The 24013-nt window shown below is 42.8% G+C and overlaps 2 protein-coding genes across 10 annotated transcripts in view; one reads left to right on the forward strand and one right to left on the reverse strand.

Moving 5' to 3' along the window:
• The window catches only part of LOC114511481 (zinc finger protein 345-like), a 447937-nt gene that overhangs the window by 415946 nt on the left and 7978 nt on the right, over nt 1–24013 (forward strand). Inside the window, exons 1-2 of one of the 7 annotated variants that reach the window (XM_028530177.2) lie at nt 18247–18693; nt 19782–19908. The exons of 4 other annotated variants lie outside the window; for them this stretch is intronic. In XM_028530177.2, the coding sequence (XP_028385978.1) occupies nt 18661–18693; nt 19782–19908 (160 nt within the window). In that variant the 5' untranslated portion in view covers nt 18247–18660. Of the gene's footprint in view, nt 1–18246; nt 18698–19781; nt 19909–24013 lie in introns of those variants that run through there. 2 more of the 7 variants (XM_036013400.1, XM_036013401.1) reach the window with 2 other exon arrangements.
• Nucleotides 1–24013, reverse strand: part of LOC114511072 (zinc finger protein 530-like) — a 568693-nt gene that overhangs the window by 118358 nt on the left and 426322 nt on the right. The gene's annotated exons all lie outside the window — the stretch shown is intronic.

Here is a 24013-nt window from a genome sequence, read left to right on the forward strand (position 1 = left end):
GGGAGAAAGAGAGAGAGAGAGAGAGAGAAACATCAATGTGTGGTTGCTAGGGGTCATGGCCTGCAACCCAGGCATGTGCCCTAACTGGGAACTGAACCTGTGATGCTTTGGTTTGCAGCCCGCGCTCAATCCACTGAGCTACACCAGCCAGGGCTTCTGTCCTTTTTTTTTAATTGAATTTTTCTTTAATCCACAGGTTGTTCAGTAATATACCGTTTAATGTCCACATATTTGTGAACTTTCTAGCTTTTATCCTGTTATTAGTTTCTAGTTTCAAACCCTTGTATTCAGATAAAATTCTTGATTTAATTTCAATCTTCTTAAATTTATAAGTTTTTTTTAAGATTTTATTTATTTATTTTTAGAGAGAGAAGGGAGGGAGAGAGAGAGAGAGAGAGGGAGAGAAACATCAATGTGTGGTTGCTGGGGGTCATGGCCTGCAACCCAGGCATGTACCCTGACTGGGAATAGAACCTGCGACACTAATTTATAAGTGTTTTAACAAAACCTAGGATCTCTCCTAGGGAATGGTCTCTGTTCACTTGAGGATGTATATTCTGCTATAGTTTGACAAAATGACCTACATATATTTATTAGGTCATTTTGGTATAAAATGTTCAAATAAAAAAACCTGTTGTTAAAGTCAAATATCTTTTTACTGATTTTCTGTCTGGGTTATCTACCCATACTTGAAAGATGAGTATAGAACTGTGCTATTATTATTGTTCCATTGGCTTTCTTTTTCAAAAAAGTTTTACTTATTTAGTTAATTATTTTGGAGACAGGGAAAGGGAGGGAGAAAAAGAGGGAGAGAAATATGGTTGCATCTTGTATGCACCCAACTGGGGACTGAACCCTCTCCCCACATGTGTCCTGACTGTGAATTGAACCCATGACTTTTAGCTTTTCAGGACTATGCTCAACTGTCTGAGCCACACCAGTCAGAGTTCTTTAGCTGTCTTTTTTTTTTTTTTTCCCAGTCCTCACCAAAGAAAATATTCACTAACCCTAGAGAGAGAGGAAGGGAGGGGTGAGAGAGAAGCATCAATTGTTTACATTCTATTAGCATCTCAACTGGGGATCAAACCCACATTATAGATATTTGCCCAGACTGGGAATTGAACCTGCAACCTTTTGTTGTACTGAATGATGCTCCCACAAGCTGAGCCATCAGGCCAGGGCTGTCTTTTCTATAACCCAGTCTGTTAATATTTGCTAAATATAATTAGTTGCATCTATGTTTGGTTCATTACATTTTAATTGTTATATCCTCTTGATGCATCAATTACTTTTTTATTATTGATTTTAGAGAGAGTAACATCAATCTGTTGTTCCTCCTATTCATTTATTGATTGATTCTTGTATATTCCCTGACCAAGGATTGAATCTGCAACCTGCTGTATCAGGTTATATTCTAAGCAACTGTGCCACTTGGCTAGGGCCTGAGTGAATTTATTTACCATTTTATAAAAAAGAATTTATTTTTAGAGAGAGGAGAAGGGAGGAAGAGAGGAAGAGAAACATCGATGTGTGAGAGAAACATTGATCAGTTGCCTCTCATATGCCCCCACCCAGGGAACTGGCCTAAAACCCAGGTTGTGCCCTTGTTACAGAACAGAAGGGGGGTCCTGGGATGATATACTATTATCCAAAAGGAACCCCCCAGGTTTGTTATGTCCGCCGCCAAAGGAAAGAGGTCTCTCAATGCCAGAGATTCATGAAAAGAAAATGTGTCAGGATGAGCGGGGTAGAACAAAATGGCAGCTGAACTACAAGCATGCGGCTGAACTATAACCCAGGAAAGACGGCTGACGTCAAACCAGGGCGCGAGGAGAACCACCAATGATATATTGTCGCTTTGTTCAAAGGGGACCAATCCCCAGCTCCCACGAAGAGAGCTGATCAGAATAAAACCCCGCCATATTCCCTGCTCCGGGCGACTTTCTCGGCCCCACCGTGTGGACCAGGAAACCTCACCTGGGCGTGCAAACTCCAATAAAGCTCTATACTACCTAACTTTGTGGCTGATTAGCATTTATTCCTCAGCAGAGCCTAGAAAACCTTTCAAAATATTTAATGCTGTATAGACTTAAAGTAGTGACCTAATATCCTCATCAAAATCCCAAAGTCCCTTAAAACACCCACAAACACACACAGTCCTTCTTTCCCCCCTTTGCCCAGTCTGGGGTACCATATCTCAGGAAAAGAAATAGAAGTCTGTGGCTCAGGTAGCCCCCAGTTCTTCTCAGTAATCCATCTTGGCTGGTAGGCCTCCCTCGGTTTCCGGAACCATCAGCTGTGTCACCAGGATCTCTGCTAAAGCCAGGTGGTGGTTCCCCCTTCTAAAGCTGCGGGGGTCCCCACCCTGGCAAAGCCTCGAGGTTCTCTTTCCACTGCCCCAGCTGTGTGGTCCTTTCTGCACAATGGCCGCAGGAGTCTCCACTCTGCCAAAGTTGCGTGGTTCTCCCCACAATGACTGCGAGGAGGGGAAGTCGCCACTCTGCCAAAGCCAAGTGGCAATTCTCTCTCACAGGGCTGTGGGAGTCCCCACCCTGCTAAAGACCGAGTGGTTCTCTCCTCAATGGCTTCCATGTCTGGGTTTAAATCCCCATGCCAATCCTCCTCTGCAGCCCCATTTCTGACTCCTTCCACAATTGACCACACTTGCCAGCACTCTCGTATCCTTCTAGCTTCACTGGGCTGATATCGTGGGTCTGGGCAGGTGTGGCCCCATGTCATGGAGCCAATCTTCTCCAAGCTCCCATGCAGGTGCTGTAACTCAGGGGACCTGCCCCCCAGTTATGTCTTGGTGGGGAAGTTACTTCCTTTCCCCTGGCTCAGAGTGTGGCCACAACTATTTAACATATCTATGCAACCAGGTAAAGGTTATAGATATGCTAAATGACCATACCAGAGGTTAGCTGCAAAGCTGTTGCTATGCAAAACAGCTCTCAATGGCCCTGCTCCATTTGTCCCTTCCCCCAACCCACACCTGTAGGTAGGGGGCGGGGTGAGGACATCCTAATATTTCCTGGACACCCTGAGTTCTGGGCCCCATTCCAAATCCCTATTTGGGGCCTCCCTCTTGGCTGCACCATTACACCCTTAGCAGGAATCAAACCAGTGACCTTCTGCTTTGCAGGATGATGCCCAACCAACTGAGCTACATCAAACTGGGCAATTTGTTTATCTTTATGTAATTTTTTAATAATTTTGTGATAGGTTTTTAGTTTATTTTGTCTAGTATAAGTATAGCTACTTGTAAGTGTAAGGTTCTTTTGACTTTTACTTGCATGAGTTATTCTTTTCGATTTCTGTATTTTGAACCTATTTCTGCTTTTAAGGCTGAAGTAAGTTTCTTGCAGGCAATATATATTGCTGGGGGAGGTCCAATAAAACCTCCCAGAATTTATTTATAAAAAATTGTGTATTCTTACATGTTTAAACTTCAGGCACATTCAAAGTGCTCTCCATTTGATGCAATATACCTATCGAGACGATTTTCCCACTGATCACAACAGGTTTTAAACTCATTAATTTTGATGACTTTTAGTGCTTCTGCCAGTTTTTGTTTCACCTGTCCACATCAGCAAAATGTTTGTTTCCCTTTGAGGACTTGTTTCACCTGGGGAAACAAAAGAAGTCACTAGGGTGAGATCAGGTGAATAGGGAGGGTGGGGCATGGGGGTCACGCGGTTTTTACTCAAATACTACTGAATACTCAGCGTGGTGTGGGTAAGTGTGCTCATAAATCACCCATTGTGAAATGGGCAAATTGTAACTGGAAAAGACACTGGTGTTCGGGCTGCCTGTCACTACCAAATCCAATAAACAATGACAGTGATCGAATCTTTTATAGGCGCTTTATTCAGATGGCCGGTGATCTGAGAAGATGGTGGGTTCATACCCTAACAAACCATCTTCCCCTTTATTTCCTGGCCAGATCTTTTATAAGTGGGTTGGGGGAGGACAAACAGGTCTGCGAAAGCCTTAAAATTCAACAGCTGTCTCCAAGGGGGAGGAGTAGTCGCCTGCTTCTTCCCGGTACGGATGTCTCCAGGCGGTAATCTCTAGCCACTGCCCCAGGAGGTCAGCTGCTTTTCCCAGGCATCAGGATGGGCCTTATCTGTAGTTTCTGAAACTGTAATCGGAAAAGACACCAGCGTTTGGGCTGCCTGTCACTACCAAATCCAATAAGCAATGACAGTGATTGAATCTTTTATAGGCACTTTATTCAGATGGCCGGCGGGTTCATACCCTAACAAACCATCTTGCTCTTTCTTTCCCAGCCAGATCTTTTATAAGGGGGTTGGGGGAGGGCAAACAAGGTGTCAGCGAAAGCCTTTGAAATTTAACAGTTGCCTCCAGGGGGGAAGGGTAGTTGCTTGCTTCTTCCTGGTACAGACAGTCTTCAGACTGAGGTAATCTCCAGCCAGTGACCCAGGAGGTCAACTGCTGAATCCCAGGCGCCAGGATGGGCCTTATCTGTAGTTACTGAAACAAAAACTTAACATACACATTACTTGCTAGATTTATGACTATTTACCTTAAGCTAAATTTTCCCAAGTCTTAAACCCCTATCAAAACAAAAGCTTAACATACACATTACCTGCTACATTTATGGCTATTTACCTTAAGCTAAAATTTTCCAAGTCTTTAGCCCCCTATCAAAATGTGTTGAAATCTCTAAAAAATAATTCACTGAAGCCAAATGCAGCCATTCACAACAATGCCAACTGATACACTGATACACTGATACAGACGGGTTCCTAGAACACTCACCTAGTGGGAGAAGCCTATACTACAAGGGTCCTGACATCCAGAAGATAATTTCAGCCTTTTTGGGTCCCCCCTACTAGTTTGGATTTAATTTTTATTTTTTATTTTTATTTTTAAAAGATTTTATTTAGCCCTGGCTGGTGTAGCTCAGTGGATTGAGCACGGGCCTGTGAACAAAAGGGTCATTAGTTCGATTCCCATTCAAGGCATATGCCTGGGTTATGGGCCAGGTCCCCAGTAGGGGATGCGCAAGAGGCAACCACACACTGTTGTTTCTCTCCCTCTTTCTCCTTTCCTTCCCCTCTCTCTAAAAATAAATAGAGAGAGGAGAAGGGAGAGAGGAAGAGAGAGGGAGATACATCAATGTGTGAGACATACATTCATTGGTTCCCTTTCCCATGCCCCCAGCCAAGGACCTGACCCTCAATCCAGGCATGCACCCTGACCAGGAATCGAACCAGTGACTTCTTGGTTTGCAGGCTGGTGCTTAATCCACTGAGCGAGATTAGCTAGGGCTAATTTTTGATTTATTAAGCCATCGTATGTGATTTGATCGGAGAATTTTGTAAGTACTTGATGATTGCCATCTCTTTAATTTTTGTCTTGCTGTTTTGTAGTTCCTTTTATTTCTCTCCTGATTTCCTCCTTGTCTCTTTATTTTCTGTAGATATTCTGATTGCTTAACTTTATTTTCTGTTTCTCTACTGTAGGATTTTGCTTTGAGATTACCATGTTTGTTTACTAAGCTATCTTAAAGTTATAACAGTCTCTTTTAATCAGATAACCATCAACTGCATAGAAAAAAATGTATTCTTTTAGCCCTGTGTGGCTCAGTTTGTTGAGCATTAACCAGCAAGGCAAGAGTTTACCAGTTCAATTCCCCATGAGGGCACATGGCCTAGGTTTTGGGCCAGTGTCTGGTTTGTGCACATGCAAGTGACAGTTGATCGATATCTTGTACACATCAGCATTTCTCTCCCATTCTCCCTCCCTTTTCTTCTCTGTAAAGTTGAATAAGTAACATCTTTAAAAAAAAATAAAGAAAACATACCCTTTTAGCATTCCACCCCTCTACATTATGTTTTGATGTCACAATTTAATCATTAAAATTTTTAAAAAATTATTATGAAATTATTGTGGCTATAGTTGTTTTTAATACTCCTCATTTGTATACTTTATTCTAGAGTTAAGTGTCTGACACACTATGATATTACAATATTAGCATATTCTGCATATGATTTTATATTTACCATTTAAGGTGTGCTCCTTATTTTTATATATTTCTTTGTTAGGAAATAGTGTTTTTTTCATTTCAGCTTGAAGAACTTCCCTTAACATAATCTGATTAAGGCAGATCATATTATGATGTACTTCCTCACCTTTTTACATTTTATTTTATTTTTTAAGATTTTATTTATTTATTTATTTTTAGAAAGGGTAAGAGACAGAAAAAGACATGATGTGTAAGCGAAACATCGATCTGTTGCCTCCCACAAACCCCTAGTTGGGTACCTGGCCCATGACCTAAGCATGTGCCCTGACCGGGAATCGAATTGGTGACCTTTTGGTTTGCAGGCTGGTGCTCAATCCACTAAGCCACACCAGTCAGGACTCCTCACCTTTTTTTAAACTAGGGAAATGTTTCTCCTACATTTGTGAAGGACAGCTTTGCCAGATAACATGTTGTTAGTTGACATTTTTTTCTTCAGTATTTTGAGTTTGTCACCCATTCTCTTCTGGTTTGAAGGTTTCTGCTGAGTATAGCCTTATTGAAGTTCTCTTGTATGCAATGAGTTTCTTATTGTGCCTTTAAAATCCTCTTCATATATGATCTTTGAAAGTTTCATTATAATGTGTTTCTGTGAAGATCTCTTTGAATTGAAGATGTATGTAGATCTGTGAGTGTCATGTACCTGGATGTCCACATCTCTCTTGATTTGGAAACTTTTCAGCTATTATTTATACCAGTAAGCTTGCTGACCCTTTCTCTCTCACTTCTCCTTGTGGCACTGCCATATTGCAAGTGTTATTTCCCTTGTTGGCATCCAAATAAATTATGTTGTGTTTTCCAGTCTTTTTCTCCTCTGAGTGGATGATTTGAAATGACCTAATGCTAGGTCACAGATTTGTCTATTACTTCATTAAATTGCTGTTGATGTTGTCTATTGCATTTGTCATTTCATTCCTTGTATTCTTTAGGTCCAGAATTTCTCTTTTTATTATTATTTTTTGATACTCATCTCAGGCTATGTTTATTGATTTTAGAGAGAGAGAGTGAGAGATACAACAATGTGAGAAGGAAATATCAATCTGTTGTTTCCCATTCACACCACACCAGGTATTGAACCTGCAACTTAGGTATGTGTCCTGACTGGGAATCAGATTCATAAACTTTTGGTGTGTGGTCAGTGCTCCAACCACTGACCCACCAGCCAAGGCACTTTTTGTATTTTTATCAGTGGTGTATAAGGGGTCGGTCCACTTCTTCCCCTGTAGGAAACTGTTGATTTGTTTAAATTTTATTAATTTTAGCTCTTTTAATAGGTTTGTTGTATTTTCTCTCTCTGCTATTTTAGTTGCATCTGTGTCTGTGTAAGTATTCATGACCAGCACTTTTACAAATGTGTATTTACTAATGATAAGTTTTTAGCAAAATGTGTGTCATACGCTATACCTATTTTTTAAGAATTTGGACTTAAAAAGGTTTTATATATCACACTGTTTTACTCCTTGGATAACAGATTTAACTCTTATTTTATGGAATGTTTGTTTTCAATAGTAGAAAACTATTTTCTAATATTTCAAATTATTTTTGTTATATACAATTTTATAGGCACATGCCATACACTTTAAAGAAAAATCTGCATTATTAATACAGTTAATACAGTTACTCACTGCTGTAAATTTAGTCATTTAGTAATATAATAAAGCCCTCCTTTTTAGTGTTCACCTATTTTTGTGTCTATCATCTGGGAGTTGGTGGCTGGGAGCAGGTCTCAAAGGTGCATCGTGTGATAAGAGGATCAATAGATGTTTGTTGACCCCCAAAGCCCCACCGGAAGCCAAAGAGAAGAGATTATTAATCAGATTCCTCATACCTTGGGCCATGTAACCTAGGTTTAAATTCTAGGTCTCCAATAATCACTATGATGACAGGCAAACAATCTACTCTTTGAGCCTCAGTTCCCTCTTGTGTGAAATGGGAGTAAAGAGCCACCCTTCTCCTGACCTTATTGCCCATCCCAGGAGTAGGGGCAACACCAGCAGCCATCACATGCCCCTGTCATTACAGGCCAGTCACTTGCGACACCTTGTACCCCAAGTACTTGTGGAAAAAAAAATAGGGCTTTTAGGACCCCTGACTTGCTAAGGTCCACACAAACCCTACCACATGGAGGAGATGTCTACATGGCACTGAGGTGTCAGCGTGGATTTTTTACCGGGGAATCTCCAGGTGGCTCTAGAGCTCTCCAAACTCACATTACTGATAATGTGAATGCAATGCCAGGTGTGCCCATGTGAGAATCAATACAGGTAAAGAAACTCTCAATAGATACTGTTGCCAACATTCCAGGATTGGCTTTTTGAGGTTGTTTGTTTGTTTGTTTATACCCTGGGTATTTTGAGGGAAATAAGGATCAGAAAGATGAAGTGAGTTTTCCAAGGTCACACAACAGACAAGTGTCAGATTTAAGAGGCTGCATGCAAACCAGTGAGTGGTTGCACAGCTGGGGACAGTCTCTCCACATGTGAAGCCCTCAGCCAAGGGCATGTGGCTGGGGAGGAACAGGGAGGCTCAGCTGTGGCTGCTGTTTCCACCACTGGAATTATCCTCACAATTGCTGTCCCATTCCTTTGACATCCCAGCATGCTCATCAACAACCGCACATTCTTCATGGGAGTGCCATCATTTCTGTCATTTCTAGGACAAACTCTGATTCTTAGCTGCATCATGTCTGTCTCACCTTAGAGTTTAGCATAGAGCCTGGTACTAATGAGACCCTGGTGATTCAGGCCTGGTTCTTCCCCTTCACCTGCATGATGGGTGAGAGGCTTGGATCCCATCCCCCTGGTGAATTTGATGCCTCAGTTTGACTCTTCAAGTGTTGTTGGTACATGCCTTTCACATTCCCCCTTGTAGGAGAGGGGACAGCTAAACATGAACTCTGAAACTTCACATTCAGAGGTGATGCTGGAGGTCTGCAGGATTCTGGTCTCCTTAGTCGAGTGCTCCTCCCTTCTCCAGGCAGGGGACTCGCTGGCCATGTGATTCTGCCCTCCACCCAGACTGGCTGGATGAGACCCTGCCTTCCCTGCAGCCCCGACCATGTTCTGAACCCACATCCTCCTTTCCATTCTCTCGTGTCTCCACCAGGGATGTTTGTGTAAGAACAGAGTCCTGAACACAAACTCTAACTCCAGTGCCCAGCACACTCTGGCCACTACTGAGATCCTTACTTCAAATTTTATGAGAAGGGAGCCAATGAGCCCAACCAGGTGGGGTCAATGTTTCCACAGCTCAGTCAGCAGAGTTGAGGGTGATGGGCATTCCTTAGGGCAGATAGGTGTCCAGAACACCCCTGATGACATCTATGTGATTGGTGCTCTCCGACCATCTTCCTGAACAACACAGTCCATATAGAAGGCACCAGCTAGCATGTATGGACCCTCTCAGAAAGCCAACCCCTTTCCCTTTGTTGTCAGGCCTCACTGCTGTCAGGGGGATGTCTTGGATTACTGCTGAATTCTAAAAATAAAGCCCTTCTAAGTGTTACTGATGTTTTTTAAAGTTGTTTATTTATTTTTAGAGCAAGAGAAAGGGAGGGAGAATTAGAGGGAGAGAAACACAGACATGAGAGAAACATCAATCAGTTGCCTCTCACATGTGCCCCATCCTGGGACTGGGCCACAACCCAGTCATGTGCCCTGACCAGGAATCTAACTGGTGGCATTTAGCTTTGTGGGATGATGCTCTACCAACTGAGCCTAGCTGGTCAGGGCATGTATCTGATTTTTAATTTCACAGATGAGTGGCCCTGAGTAGGCCTTGTGAGCACTCTGGTGCTTAGCATTATTTTCAGGTCATTGTATGTTCATGTAACCTCTCACTTGTATCATGGCACACTTGTTTTTCCAGATATACAACTGATAGAAATAGACTTTTTAAGATACAAGTGATATAAGAAATACTAAATGTAGGTAATTTTAAAGAGAATAATAACCATGCTTGCAGCCCATTTCCCCTAAGCACAGACTGGGAATTGGTTTAGTTGCAAGCACAGTTCAAACTCCACACATTTAATTTTTAGATAAGTCCCTTTGATATTTCATGTAAAAAGAGCTTGCTGATGATGAACTACTTTAGCTTTACCTTGACTGCTTTTTCTACTCTTCAATTATAAATGATAGCTTTGCTGGATAGAGTAATCTAGGTAGTAGGTCCTTGCTTTTTGTAATGGACCTTGCTTAGGTCCATCACTTTGAATACTTCTTGCCAGTCCCCTCTTGCCTGCAAGGTTTCATTTGAGAAATCTGCTGACAATCTTATGGAAATTCCTTTATAAGTAACTGTCTTCTTTTCTCTTGCTGCTATTAAGATTCTCTCTGTATCTCTCTCTTTTTTTTTTTTTTTAGATTTTATTTATTGCCCTGGCTGATGCGGCTCAGTGGATTGAGTGCCGGCTTGCAAACCAAAGGGTTGCAGGTTTGATTCCTAGTCAGGGCACATGCCTGGGTTGCAGGCCAGGACCCCAGTAGGGCGCTCACAACATGCAACTACACATTGATGTTTCTCTCCCTATCTTTCTCCCTCCCTTCCCCTCTCTCTAAGTATAAATAAATAAAATATTTTTAAAATGTTTTTTAAAATTTTTATTTATTTATTTTTAGAGAGACAGGAAGAGAGGGAGAAAGAGAGTGAAACATCAATGTGTGAGAGATACATTGACTGGTCACTTCTCACATGCCCCTAACTGGGGACCCAGCCCACAACTCAGGCATGTACCCTGACTGGGAATCTATCCTGCAACCCTTTGGTTTGTGGGTCAGTGCTCAATCCACTGAGCCACACCAGACAGGACCTCCTTATCTTTATCTTTAGCAATTTAATCATGACGAGTCTTAATATGACCTTCTTTGGGTCCAACTTGGTTGGGACTCTCTGAGCTTCCTGGACTTGTATGTCTATTTTCTTTGCCAAATTGGAGAAGTTTTCTTTCATTATTTTTTCAAATAAGTTTTCAATTTCTACCTCTTCTTCTTCTCCTTTTGGCACCCCTATGATTTGGATGTTGCTATGTTTAAAGTTGTCCCAGAGGTTCCTAAGCCTCTCCAATTTTTTTGAATTCTTATTTCTTCATTCTATTCCAGTTGAATGTTTATTTCTTTCTTCTGTTCCAAATCATTGATTTGAATCCCTGTTTTCTTCTCTTCACTCTTGGTCCCCTGTATATTTTTCTTTATTTCACTTTGTATAGCCTTCACTTGTTCCTTTATTTTGTGACTATACTCAGTCAGTTCTCTGAGCATCCTCATCACCAGTGTTTTAACTCTGCAACTGAGAGGTTGGCTATCTCCATGTTACTTAGTTCTTTTTCTGGAGTTTTGATCTGTTCTTTCATTTGGGTCATATTTCTTTGTCTCCTCAATTTGGTAGCCTCCCTTTGGTAGCCTTCTGTGTATTAGGTAGAGCTGTTTTGACTCCCCATGTTAACACACCTGTTACGTTGTAAGGGGCAGAGCCTTAGTTTTTTTCCAGAGTAGGGCAACCCACTTTGCCACTCTGTGGTGCTGTATGTGGGGGAGGGGTCAGAGAGGGAACAATGTCACTTGCTCAGTTCTTGCCCCATTTCCAGTCACTTCTCCCTTCTGTAGGCAACTGGCACTCTTCTAGCTGCTGCCTTAGCGCTGATTTCCCAAGTGGGTAGGTCTGTGTACATTCTAGGACCCTGTGGGCACTTTAAACACACTCTCCTGAGTGACCAACAGTTTCTTCCACTGCCCCAGCAGCCACTGGATTTTATATCCAGAGGTTATGAGGCTTTATTTCCCAGTGCTTGAACCTTGGGCTGCAGTCTGGCCTGGGGCTGGGATTGCTTACTCCCCAGTTGTTCCTCCCAGTTTTTATCTGCAGCATGTGAATATGGGACCACCCTATCCACAGGCCTCCACTGCCACTGTCCCTGTTACCTCACCATACCAAACTCCATCCTCTCTGGCCCATTTGGATGAATGTTTCATCTTTAAATCCTTTGTTGTTAGACTTCCATACAGTTCAGTTTTCTGGCAGTTCTGATTGTTTTTGTTTTTAGATTGGTTGTTATCTTTCTTATGGTTGTGTGAGGAGGCAAAGCATGTCTAGCTATGCCTCCATCTTGGATGGAAGTCCTATTGGCATGTTTTTTAAGAATATTTTGGTTCAGTAAATCGATAAGGAAGTTTTAACAACCACCTTTATCAAAGACATGTTAGTAAAATATGCTCCATTTGTAACTTCCACTTCAAAAATGTCAAATATGCATATCCATCAATTGTTCTAATGACACTAAGGTTCATTCAAATATAAATAAAACAACCCTGGTTGGTGTAGCTCAGTGGATTAAGCACAGGCTGTGAACCAAAGGGCTGCTGGTTCCCAGTCAGGGGACTTCCCTGAGTTGCAAGCCAGGTCCCCAGTAGGGAGCATGTGAGAGGCAACCACACATTGATATTTTTCTCCCTCTCTTTCTTCTTCCCTTTCCCTCTCTCTAAAAACAAATAAATAATTTTAAAAATAAAGAAAACACAATACATTCATTCTTTTCATTTCTTGGAGAACAAAGTTTTTAGAGTGACCATCAGGAGGTCCAGTATGTTCACTCAGTGATCACAGCAAGAACATTCCAGACAGGTGTAGAAAACACATGGAGGAAGATACTATGCAGCAATAAAGGAAGTGAATGAGGTGTCACCATACCTTTTATTTCCTCACAATATTCCATCTGGCTCTCTCATATGTTCTACTTTTTTAAAGAATGTGACATGGCCCTGGATGGTGTAGCTCAATGGATTGAGCGTAGACCTGTGAGCCAAAGCATTGCCAGTTCGATTCCCAGTCAGGGCACATACCTGGGTTGCGGGCCATATCCCCAGCAGAGGGTGTGCAAGAGGCAACCACACATTGATGTTTCACTTCCCCTCTTTTTCCCTCCCTTCCTCCCTCTAAAAATAAATAAATAAAATCTTAAAAAATAAAAACTTACAGAAATGAAAAAAATTTAAAAAAAAGAATGTGACATGTATCTGGGAATAGGTTTATGTGGCAAATTTATATTGGCTGTCAAGGTGTTGAAATTTTTGCATCCATAAAGGTTTGGAAAGTGGGCATCTGAACTTGAGATAACAGTTTTGGATTCAATCATGTAATGTCTTTGCTGGGAAATAATGAACATTCCTCCTGTGAATGCAGTGACTGTGGTTCCATGGGGATGGGAGATTATTTCTGGAAAAAATGTTATGGAGTGAGCAAACTACAGAAAGGTATTAATGTTCACCAAAAAAAAAAAAAAGATTATGTTTCTTGCGGGGGCAGGGAGATAAAGTAAAAAAAAGTTTATGTTCCTGAGAGAGGTTGAAACTGCAATTATATCAGGTATTGAACTAGGTTTAGAATCATGGGCTTGCAGGATGAGTGATGCTATTTTTGCTTGTGGTTTTCTTTTTATTATTATTATTATTTACTGATTTTACAGAGAAAGAGAAACATCAATTTTTTGTTGCACTTATTTATGCATTTGTTGGTCGATTCTTGTATTTGCCCTGACCAGGATTAGAAAATGCAATTTTAGCGTGATGGTCTAACCAGCTCTGTAACCCAGCCAGGGAGGATCTGTGGTTTTCTGTTTATAATGTCATGCTGTATGGAGACTTTCAGTCAAGATGGAGGCATAGGTAAACATAGCTTATCTCCATGTACAACTGAAACAAAATTACAACTAAACTACAGAACCACTATCACTCAGAACCATCAGAAAATCAAGCTGTATGGAGTTGAACAAGTAAAGAATTAAAGAAACCACATTCATCCAGATGCATAGGAGGGACAGACTGGCAGAACAGGCTGGTCCTACACCCACATGTGGTAGATAAAAGTTGGAAGGGACATCTTAGGAGTGAGGGATCCCTGCCCCACACCAGACCACCCAGCCCAGGGTTCCAGTGCCAAGAACATAAGTTCCATAACTTCTGTCTGTAAAAACCAGTGGGGGTTGGGTTGGCAGAAGAAACTGAGGTATTTGTAGGCCTTTGCTCTTAAAGGGCCTTGCACCACACACAGACTTTCTCAGACTCATTCCCTCTGGTCTCCAGCACTGGGGCAGCACACTCAAGGACATCAGTGGCATATGGGGGAGGAACTGAAATGTCTGGTTCCTCCAGGGTGAGAGCTGGGAGACAGCTTCCTCCTAGACAGAACTGTAGGCAGTGGCCATTGCTCCTTTTTAAAGCCCTAATCCACACAGAGATTAAGTGCAGTGGCACCATATGTGAGGCTCCATCAATCTGGTTCACACGGTTTGCCCTACCCTGGAGATTACCTAAGGCTCCAACTGATCCAATTTATGGGCCAACTCAAGATGTTAAAAGTGGCTTTTCCATAAGAATGGCTTGGCTGAGTGCAGGCTTCAGACCTTCCTAAATCCACTCAAAGAAGCAACAGCTGATCCCAACCAATCCCCTACCCTGTACCTCTTTCTATGTGGCTCCTGGCCTGGCACTAGCAGCAGCCATCTGCAGAATGCTTTATATGCTTACACCAAGTGACCCCAGACAAACTCAGGTGGTGACTAACTTTGGCCTGAACAACTCAGGAAAACCCAGAGCCTGCACACCCAGAAGAGAGTTACAGACCATGATGGAGGACCACCACCCAACCACCTCCACAAGGCACAGAAGGAAGTAGTTGGTAGACAGTGGTCACAGCCAGTCCTACCAGGTGACTGGCATAGGTAAATCCCTCCCACTATCCTGCCAACAGCAATCAAAACTCAACTACAGCCCTGGCTGGTGTAGCTCAGTGGATTGAGCGCAGGCTGCAAACCAAAGGGTCACCAGTTCAATTCCTGGTCAGCACACATGCCTGGGTTGTGGGCCAGGTCCCCAGTGAGAGCCACGTGAGAGGCAACCACACATTGATATTTCTCTCCCTCTCTTTCTCCCTTCCTTCCGCTCTCTAAAAATAAATAAATAAAATCTTATTTTAAAAAAAACCCTAGAAATAAAGATTGGGAAATAATTATATTAAAAAAGACTCAACTATAAGAAGAGGGAGTATTCAGCCCCCATGGAGGGTGCACCTTGAGTACTCGGCTTGGCTAAAGGTGGAGGCTGAGCCAGTGGATCCTACAGGACACCTGCTGCATTAGGCCATGCTACTAAGACAGGGAGTCAAAGCAGCTCTACTTAATGTTGGGAAATGTCTTGCCTGGTTTCAGAAGCTGTAACCCCACCGACAGCCAAAAAGACCCCATGGCTAGGGGAGCTTGGGACCATAAGCCACTAAAGAGACAAAACTTATCCTCCTGGCAGGGGCACAGCCTCTGCCTCCTTTACTTCACCCTGCTTGGCCCCTGGAGGATGGCTGGATAGTCAATGGTGGGTAAGATTCCTCAAGGAAGGAACAACCTAAGACAAGCACAGTCACAAAGGGGCCATCAGGGAAGGACCTAGGAGACTGTGGCGAAAGGACCAAAAATCCTCACCCCTAGCCTGTATCATAGCCTGAGTCCTCATTCTATCTGTAAAAAGTCTCCTAATCTCTTGGCTGCCTTGCTTCCCCCACCTGATTCAGGCCTGAAACAATGCCAAAGGGAGATGCAGCCCTGTGCTGGAACCGGCAGTTCCCAGTGGGGAGCAATCAGGTCTAAGAAAGAATGCATAAAGTTCTGCTTTGCTAAGAACGTCCTAAATTTAAATGTTAAGGGTCTGAGCACAAGATAAGTTTGTTTGGCGTCACCCTGTCTACCAGACCCTGATTCAAAAGGACCCCTGTGATCCCAGAAATGTTATCTGTAAACAATACCTCCTTTCTTTGATATGCGTCCCCATGCAAGCTAAACTCAATAAAAGCCCATTGAGAGAGAGGTGAAACACCTTTCTCCTCTGAGAGACTGAAGAACCTTTCCTCCCCAAACAGATAATTTCTTGGTAGATTTATTCTCATCCACAGCGGCCGGGGGGAGCTCTGTGGGCAGAGCCCCCCTACAACTTAATATGTAGACTAACACAGGGAGGCTCCCAAAATAAGGAAGCAAAGAAATATGACCCAAATGAAAGAACAGAACAAAAGTTTAGAACAAGAACTAAACAAAATGGAGATAAGCCAGCTATCAGATGCAGAGTTTAGAACACTGGTTGTAAGGATCTCAAGAAACACAGTGTGTACTTCAACAACTTTAAATGATCCAAGCAAAAATTAAGGATACACTAACTGAAATAAAGAACAATTTACAGGGAATCAAGAGTGGAGTGGATGAAGATGAGAATGAAATCTGATTCAGATCATAAGAAAGCAAAAGACACCCAAAGAGAACAGCAAGAAGAAAAAAGAATACAAAAAAATGAGCATAATGTAAGGAGCCTCTGGGACATCTTCAAGCATACCAACATTCATATCATAAGGGTTTCAGGAGGAGAAGAGAAAGGCAAGAAATTGGAAATTAATTTTAAAAATTAATAAAAGAAAACTTCCTTAACTTGATGAAGAAAATAGACATAGAAGTCCAGGAAGCACAGAGTCCCAAACAAGATGGACAAAAGAGGACCACACCAAGGCGCATCATAATTAAAGTGCCAAAGAATAAAGATAAAGAGAGAATCTTAAAAGCACCAAGGGAAATGTGGTTAGTTACCTGTAGGGAAGCTCCCATAAGACTGTCCCCTGATTTCTCAAAAGAAACTTTGCAGACTAGAAGAGACTGGCACAAAGTATTTTTTTAAAGATTTTATTTATTTATTTTTAGAGAGGGGAAGGGAGGGAGAAAGAGAGGGAAAGAAACATCAATGTGCCTCTCATGTGCCCACTACTGGGGGACTGACCTGCAACCCAGGTATGTGCCCTGACTGGGAATCGAACCAGTGACCCTTGGTTCACAGGCTGATGCTCAATCCACTGAACTACACCAGACAGGGCTGGCAAAAAGTATTTAAAATAATGAAAAGCAAGGACCTACTACCTAGATTACTGTGTCCAGCAAAGCTATCATTTAGAGTCAAAATGCAGGTAAAATGCTTCACTGACAAGGTAAAGCTAAAGGAATTCATTACCAAGCTATTATTATATGAATTTTTTAAATTGCATTTTATTGATTATGCTAATATTGTTGTCCCAATGTACCCCCTCTGTCCCCCCTCCACCCAGAACCCCCCATATGAAATGTTAAAGGGATTTATTTAAGAAAACAGATCAAAATTATGAACATTAAAATGGTAATGAATACATAACTATCAATAATTGAATCTAAAAACAAACTAAGCAAACAGGAACAGAGATAGAATCATGGGTATGGAGAGCATTTGGAGGGTTGCCAGGGGGCAGGGGTTTTGGGGAAAAGGTAAAGAGATTAAGAAATACAAATTGGTAGCTACAGAATAGGCAGGAAGATGTTAAGAACAGTATAGGAAATGGAGTTGCCAAAGAACTTACATGCATGACCTATGCGCATGAACTAAGGTGGGGTGGGGGATTGCCAGAGGGAGGGGTGGTGCTGTGTGAAGGAGGGCAAAAGGGGGAAATTGGGAGAACAGTTATAGCACAATCAATAAAATACAATAATAATAATTTTAAAAGCCTATTGTGTCCTAGACAGGTGGCTCAAAGGGTGGGAGCCTGATCCCATACACAAAAGGTTGTGGGTTTGGTTTTTGGCCAGCATACTTCCCTTCGTTGCAGGTTCTATCCCTGGTGAAGGTACATACCGGACCTTCCGAACCAATGGATGTTTCTCTTTCTCTCCCTTCCTCCCTAATAATAATAATAATAATAATAAACATATCCTTGGGAGAGGATTACAAAAAATACTAAATAGCCTGTTGTTCTGAAGCACAGGTAACAACTGGACTTGCAACTGGTATCTGAATGGTGGGGGGCAGTCCTGTAGGACTGAGCTTTGAACCTGTCTTCGGGTAGATAGCCTCAGAGTTGTGTTTGTTTGTTTGTTTGTTTGTTTTTTCAAAGATTTTATTTATTTATTTTTAGAGATGGAAGGGAGGGAGAAAGAGAGAGAGAGAAACATCAATGTGCAGTTGCTGGGGGCCATGGCCTGCAACCCAGGCATGTGACCTGACTGGGAATCGAACCTGCGATACTTTGGTTTGCAACCCGGGCTCAATCCACTGAGCTACGCCAGCCAGGGCCAGAGATGTGTTTTTGCTTTAATCAGCAACAAGGAAAGACCTTCCGTAAATGTAGCAGCATCGCTTTAGAACACCCTTCCAGTGGCAAACATTCCAGTGGCTTAGGGTGAAGAATCCCCACCCTGTTGCCCTTAGAACTATACAAACTACATTACCCATAAAACTCGGTGCTGAGTTGAGCCAATAACAGGTCAAGAAGAAAGCATTTTCCTGAGATTCATGGACTTGGGGAGGGACTTCTGGCATCTTTGTCCTGGCAACAATTCTTGCTGCCATTCTTGTGAGTGTATTCTGCCTTCAGAGGGCTGTGTCGGATCTGAGGTGACAAAACGAAGAAAGCGCGAAAGGGACGTGGTCCTCGTCGCACAGCCGTGGAATGACGCTCAGAAACACCGTCACCGTGTGACCTGCGCCCTGGGCCCTTGGGAAGGACGGCTGTGCTAGGCGCTCTCCCGCTGTTCCCGCTCTGCTCGGCTCTGCCCACGGAGTGTTATGGCGGCGGCTCCGCGAAGGCGCCTGGCTGATGTGAGTGCGCGTCCCCGGGCCCTACCCCTCCCCTCACCGAGCCCTGCAGCCCAGGTGCGGGGTTCCAGTCATGTTCAGCAGGCCACGCGTTTAGGTGGCGGAATGTAGGTCCTCCTGGCAATGCCACTTGGTCAGAAAGAACAGGCTGCAGAACAAGGGTTTTTTTCCTTGCTCTGCCCCTGATGAGAGTGCTGCGCACAGAAATACTAGTGAAGGATGGAGGTGGTCACGGTAACCGTGTGGCAGGTGATGAAGGCTTCGATGAGACGAGTGGACGTGATGGTTCTGGAGGCAGAGAAGTAACTGAGATGACATGACACTGAGGGGCAAAGCTGCTGCTTGTTCGCCACAGCTGGATCCTCCCCGTGTGTGTGTTGTGCTTGCGAGGGTGAGGAGGTGTCTCAGTTTTGCTGGTGGCTAAGGTCAGGGGCAAATGTGGTCATTTTTGAGTGTCACTGGGCCTGGTTTGGAGACCATCAGGACTGGGGTTTTTAGGGAAGGTTGTGTGGAGAGAGCCTGATTGGCTGCTGAGTACAGCACACCAGTGGAAGAGGGTCATGGGCATCTGAAATTCACATGTGTTTCTGGGAGGCAAATACTGAAGCCAGGGTCAGGTGTGGAGAGAAGGTCTTCAAAGCAGCATCTCCACAAATGTGTGCCTGTCAGAGCTCAGCTGGGGACTGAAGGTGTCAAAGGGACAATCTACAGAATGATGTACTTACTGAGAAAAAGTGAGTTATTGTCCCAGAGCCCTAGTGTTGGGCACCGAAGGGTGAAATATGAGCCTGTATTCATTGGTGCCTTGTCACAAGCTAGAGACCCCAAAGGGAATTAATGACAGGATGGATGGGACCTTAAGCCAGGACCAGAACTGGATTACATCTCTGTACCTCCCTGCTTGATGAGGCTGAGGGCTGAACATAACAAATAAAGGGACCTGAGGGTAGGGCGGGCATCAGTGAGCATCATTGGAATTCCTCTGAGATGTGCAGCTTTGGAGGGTGAGTGAGGGATAGATGTGTGGGGAGGTGGGTTGTGGGCGGTCACACACAGAATGTTCATGTTTTTTTCTGTCCCTGTTATAACAGACCAGTGTGACCTTTGAGGACATTGCCATGCACTTCTCCTGGGAGGAATGGAGGCTGCTTGATGAGGCTCAGAGACGCCTGTACCTCCATGTGATGCTAGACAACTTCACACTTATATCCTCTCTGGGTAAGACCCACAACCTCACCACCCCCACTCCTCTTAGTATTCAGGTGCGGACCATAGGCACTGTTTTCTGGATAGTTGCTGTATTGCCAGGGCTAGTGTGTTTGCACTGCCCTCCTCTCTCCCTGCAGTCCCAGTCCCTGAAACCCTTTTTGGAAGGATTCAAGGTCAGTACTATCACATTAATGGAGCCACCATGCTTTCCCTCTCAGTGTCTGGGTTAATGTGTCCAGATCCACATCATTTCAGTATCTCAGGGTTTGATTCCTTTTTTAAAATAAGGATTTTTATTTATTTATGTTTTAGAGACATGGGAAGGGAGGGAGAACAAGAGGAAAAGAAACATCATTGTGAGAGAGAAATATTGATCTCTTTCCTCTTCAACGTGCCCCAACCTAGGACCAAACTCGCAACCCAGGCATATGTCCCAACCAGGAATCGAACCTGAGAGCTTTCACTTTGCGGGGTGATGCCCAAACCACTGAGCCACACCAGTCATGTGTGATTCCTTCCTTTGCTGTCATTTCCTCCTACCAGTGCCAGGAGTTGCAGTTGTTGTTATGGTCGTTACTTATCTGAACCATGGCCTTTTATCTAACACTCTACTGAACAGTGTGTAGTGTTTAAATCTGTTTTTCCTTTTTCAGCCTTGTTGAGATATAAACTTGTATATATTAAAGTATACAGTGTCCTGATTTGTGTGTGTGTGTATGTATGTGTGTGTGTATGTATGTATGTGTGGTGGAATAATTGTTGTAGTGAAGTTAATAAAACATCCATCACCATGTAAAGTTACCTTATTATTATTTATTATTTTTTAAATCTTCACCTGAGGATATATTTCTTTTTTTAATATATTTTATTGATTATGCTATTATAGTTGTCCCATTACCCCCCTTCATTCCCCTCTACCCTGCACACCCTCTCCCACCCACATTCCCCCCTTTAGTTCATGTCCATGTGTCATACTTATAAGTTCTTTAGCTTCTACATTTCTCATAATATCTGACTCCCCATCTATCTTCTACCTACCATCTATGCTACTTATTCTCCATACCTCTTCCCCCTCTCTCCTCCTCCCACTCCCCTGTTGCTAACCCTCCTGTGATCTCCATTTCTTTGGGTCTGTTCCATTCTTGTTTGTTTAGTTTGTTCTTGTTTTTGTTTTTGTTTTGTTTTAGGGTGTGGTTGTTAATAATTGTGAGTTTGCTGACATTTTACTAAACATGTTTTTTTATCTTCTTTTTCTTAGATAAGTCCCTTTAACATTTCATATAATAATGGCTTGGTGATGGTGAACTCCTTTAACTTGATCTTATCTGAGAAGCACTTTATCTGCCCTTCCATTCTAAATGAAAGCTTTGCTGGATAGAGCAATCTTGGATGTAGGCCCTTGCCTTTCATGACTTGGAATACTTCTTTCCAGCCCCTTCTTGCCTCTAGGGCCTCTTTTGAGAAATCAGCTGACAGTCTTATGGGAACTCCTTTGTAGATTACTGTCTCCTTATCTCTTGCTGCTTCTAGGATTCTCTCCTTCATTTTTACCTTGGCTAATGTAATTATGATGTGCCTTGGTGTGTTCCTTCTTGGGTCCAACTTGTTTGGGACTCTCTGAGCTTCCTGAACTTCCTGCAAGTCTATTTCCTTTGCCAGAATGGGGAAGTTCTCCTTTATTATTTGTTTAGATAAGTTTTCCACTTGTTGCTCTTCCTCTTCTCCTGGTACCCCTATAATTCGGATGTTGGAACATTTAAAGATATCCTGGAGGTTCCTAAGCTTCTCCTCATTTTTTTGAATTCTTATTCTTCATTGTTTTCTGTTTGGTTCTTTCTTCCTTCTGATCCACTCTCTGATTTTGAGTCCCAGTTTCCTTCCCATCATTATTGGTTCCCTGTGCATTTTCCTTCATTTCTCTTATCATAGCCTGCATTTATTCATCTAATTTGGGACCAAAATCAACCAATTCTGTGAGCATCTTGATTACCAGTGCTTTGAACTGTGCATCTGATAGGTTGGCTATCTCTCGGTCAGTTAAAAGTATTGGTTGAGAGATTTTCAATTCTGTTTGAGCCATCTTTTTTTTTTCTTTGGTCTGGTCGTACCTGTTACGTATGAGGGGCAGAGCCTTAGGTGTTCACCAGGGCGGGGCACCACAGTCGCTGGGTTGTGACGTTGTATGTGGGGGCAGGGTCTGAGAGGGAACAACGGGGCTTGTTCCACTCTCCGTCAGACCTCAGTCCCTTCCGCCACTTCCCCCGAGCAAACTGGGCCCCTCTGGTGCCGATTCCCATGTGGGTGGGCTTGTGCTCCCCATGAGACTTTCCAAGGACCTCTCCTGTGAGGCTGGGAGTCTCTCCCTGAGCCTCAACCCCCACAGGTGTTTTCAGTCAGTGTCCCGAGGCTCTATTTCCCAGCACTGTGATCTGGGTTGCGCACAGTGCCTTGCTTCACAATTCCCACCTCGCTGATCTGCCAGTTGCAACCCCTCAGCCAGGGTCTGCCAGCTGCTGCTTGCGCACTCAGGGTCCGCCCACTGCAGTCTTCCACGCCCCAGATGCCTTGCGCCTTGCGCATCTGGTCCCAACGCTCTCTTCTCTCCGCACTGAGACCCACGCCCGGCTGCCTGACTCTGCTCCTCCTACCAGTCTGGATGAACGTGTCTATTTTAACTTCTTGGTTGTCTGACTTCCATACAGTTCAATTTTCTGTCAGTTCTGCTTGTTATTCTGTTTCTAAATTGTTGTTGTCCCTATCTTGGTTGTGTGAGTAGGCACAGTGTATCTACCTATGCCTCCATCTTGGTCAGAAGTCCAATATATTTCTTTATTGATTTTAGTGAAAGAGGAAGGGACAGAGAGAAAGAGAAAAACATCAATCTGTTGCCTTCGATATGCACCACAACCAAGAATGAAACACACAGCTTAGGTATGTCCCCTGACTGGGAATCAAACTTGCAACTTTTAGTATACAGTACAGTGCTCCAACCAACTGAGCTACTTGGTCAGGGCTACCTTATTTTTTTATGCTAAGAATGCTTAAGGTCTACTCTCAGTACATTTTAAGTATATAACATTATTATATATAGTCACCACACTCCTGATTACATCCTCAGAACTGATAAAGAAACATTTGTACTTTCTGACCAAGTTCCCATTTTCCCCTACACCCCTGGCATTCTATTCTTTTTCTATTATTTTATATCTTCTTTTACATTCCAACTGTAGCATACAAGTGTTTTATTGTATCTACATCATCACCAACACTTATTTCTGCTCTTTTGATATTAGCCATCTTAGTAGGTAAGAGGTAATATCATTGTAGTTTTGATTTGCATTTCCCTGATGATCAGTGACAAAAAATGTTTTTTATTTATCTGTTAGTGGTTTTTAGATTTTTCAAAAAATTTTTAAAATAAAAATTGCATTTTCTTAAGAAGCATTTAGAATGTCACAAAACAGCTGCAACTTTGATTTGCAATTACAAAGTGGTATTCAGTTACAAAACAACAATTATTTCATATAAGCTGCATCAGAGACCATTGAAGATGAAAAAGTACCATCCCCATGTATAACTAATTAGGGCTGAGCACCAAGAAAACCTGCTTTTGATTTCCATGCCAATTTATAACCCATGCTCTACCAGACAGGGATGGTACTATTAAAATTACCACCAGGCTCTGGCTGGTGTGGCTCAGTGGATTTGCTCTGGCCTGTGAGCTAAAAAGTTGCTGGTTTGATTGCCCATTAGGGCACATGCCTGGGTTGTGGGCAAGGTCCCCAGTTGGAGGCGTGCAATAGGCATCCAACTGGTGTTCTCACACATCAATGTTTCCCTCTCTTTCTCCTTTCACCTCTCTCTAAAAATAAGTAAATATAATCTTTAAAAAAACCTTTTCAGTAGTGTGTTAACTACATATAAACAAGATAGTGTATAGTTTAAAAACAAATCTTGCACAGCTTTACATATCCATTTTTTCTTTGAAAGGAGTGAAGTATGTACAAGAGTGTTAAATGCTTCATAGACAAGAAAAAGGCACTACAACCAACTTATTCACCATTTTCATCATTTCTTCATCTTCATTTTCTGTATCTTGCTTTTCTTCATCATC

The sequence above is a fragment of the Phyllostomus discolor genome, chromosome 12 (genome assembly GCF_004126475.2).
Source record: "Phyllostomus discolor isolate MPI-MPIP mPhyDis1 chromosome 12, mPhyDis1.pri.v3, whole genome shotgun sequence".
Classification (NCBI taxonomy): domain Eukaryota; kingdom Metazoa; phylum Chordata; class Mammalia; order Chiroptera; family Phyllostomidae; genus Phyllostomus; species Phyllostomus discolor.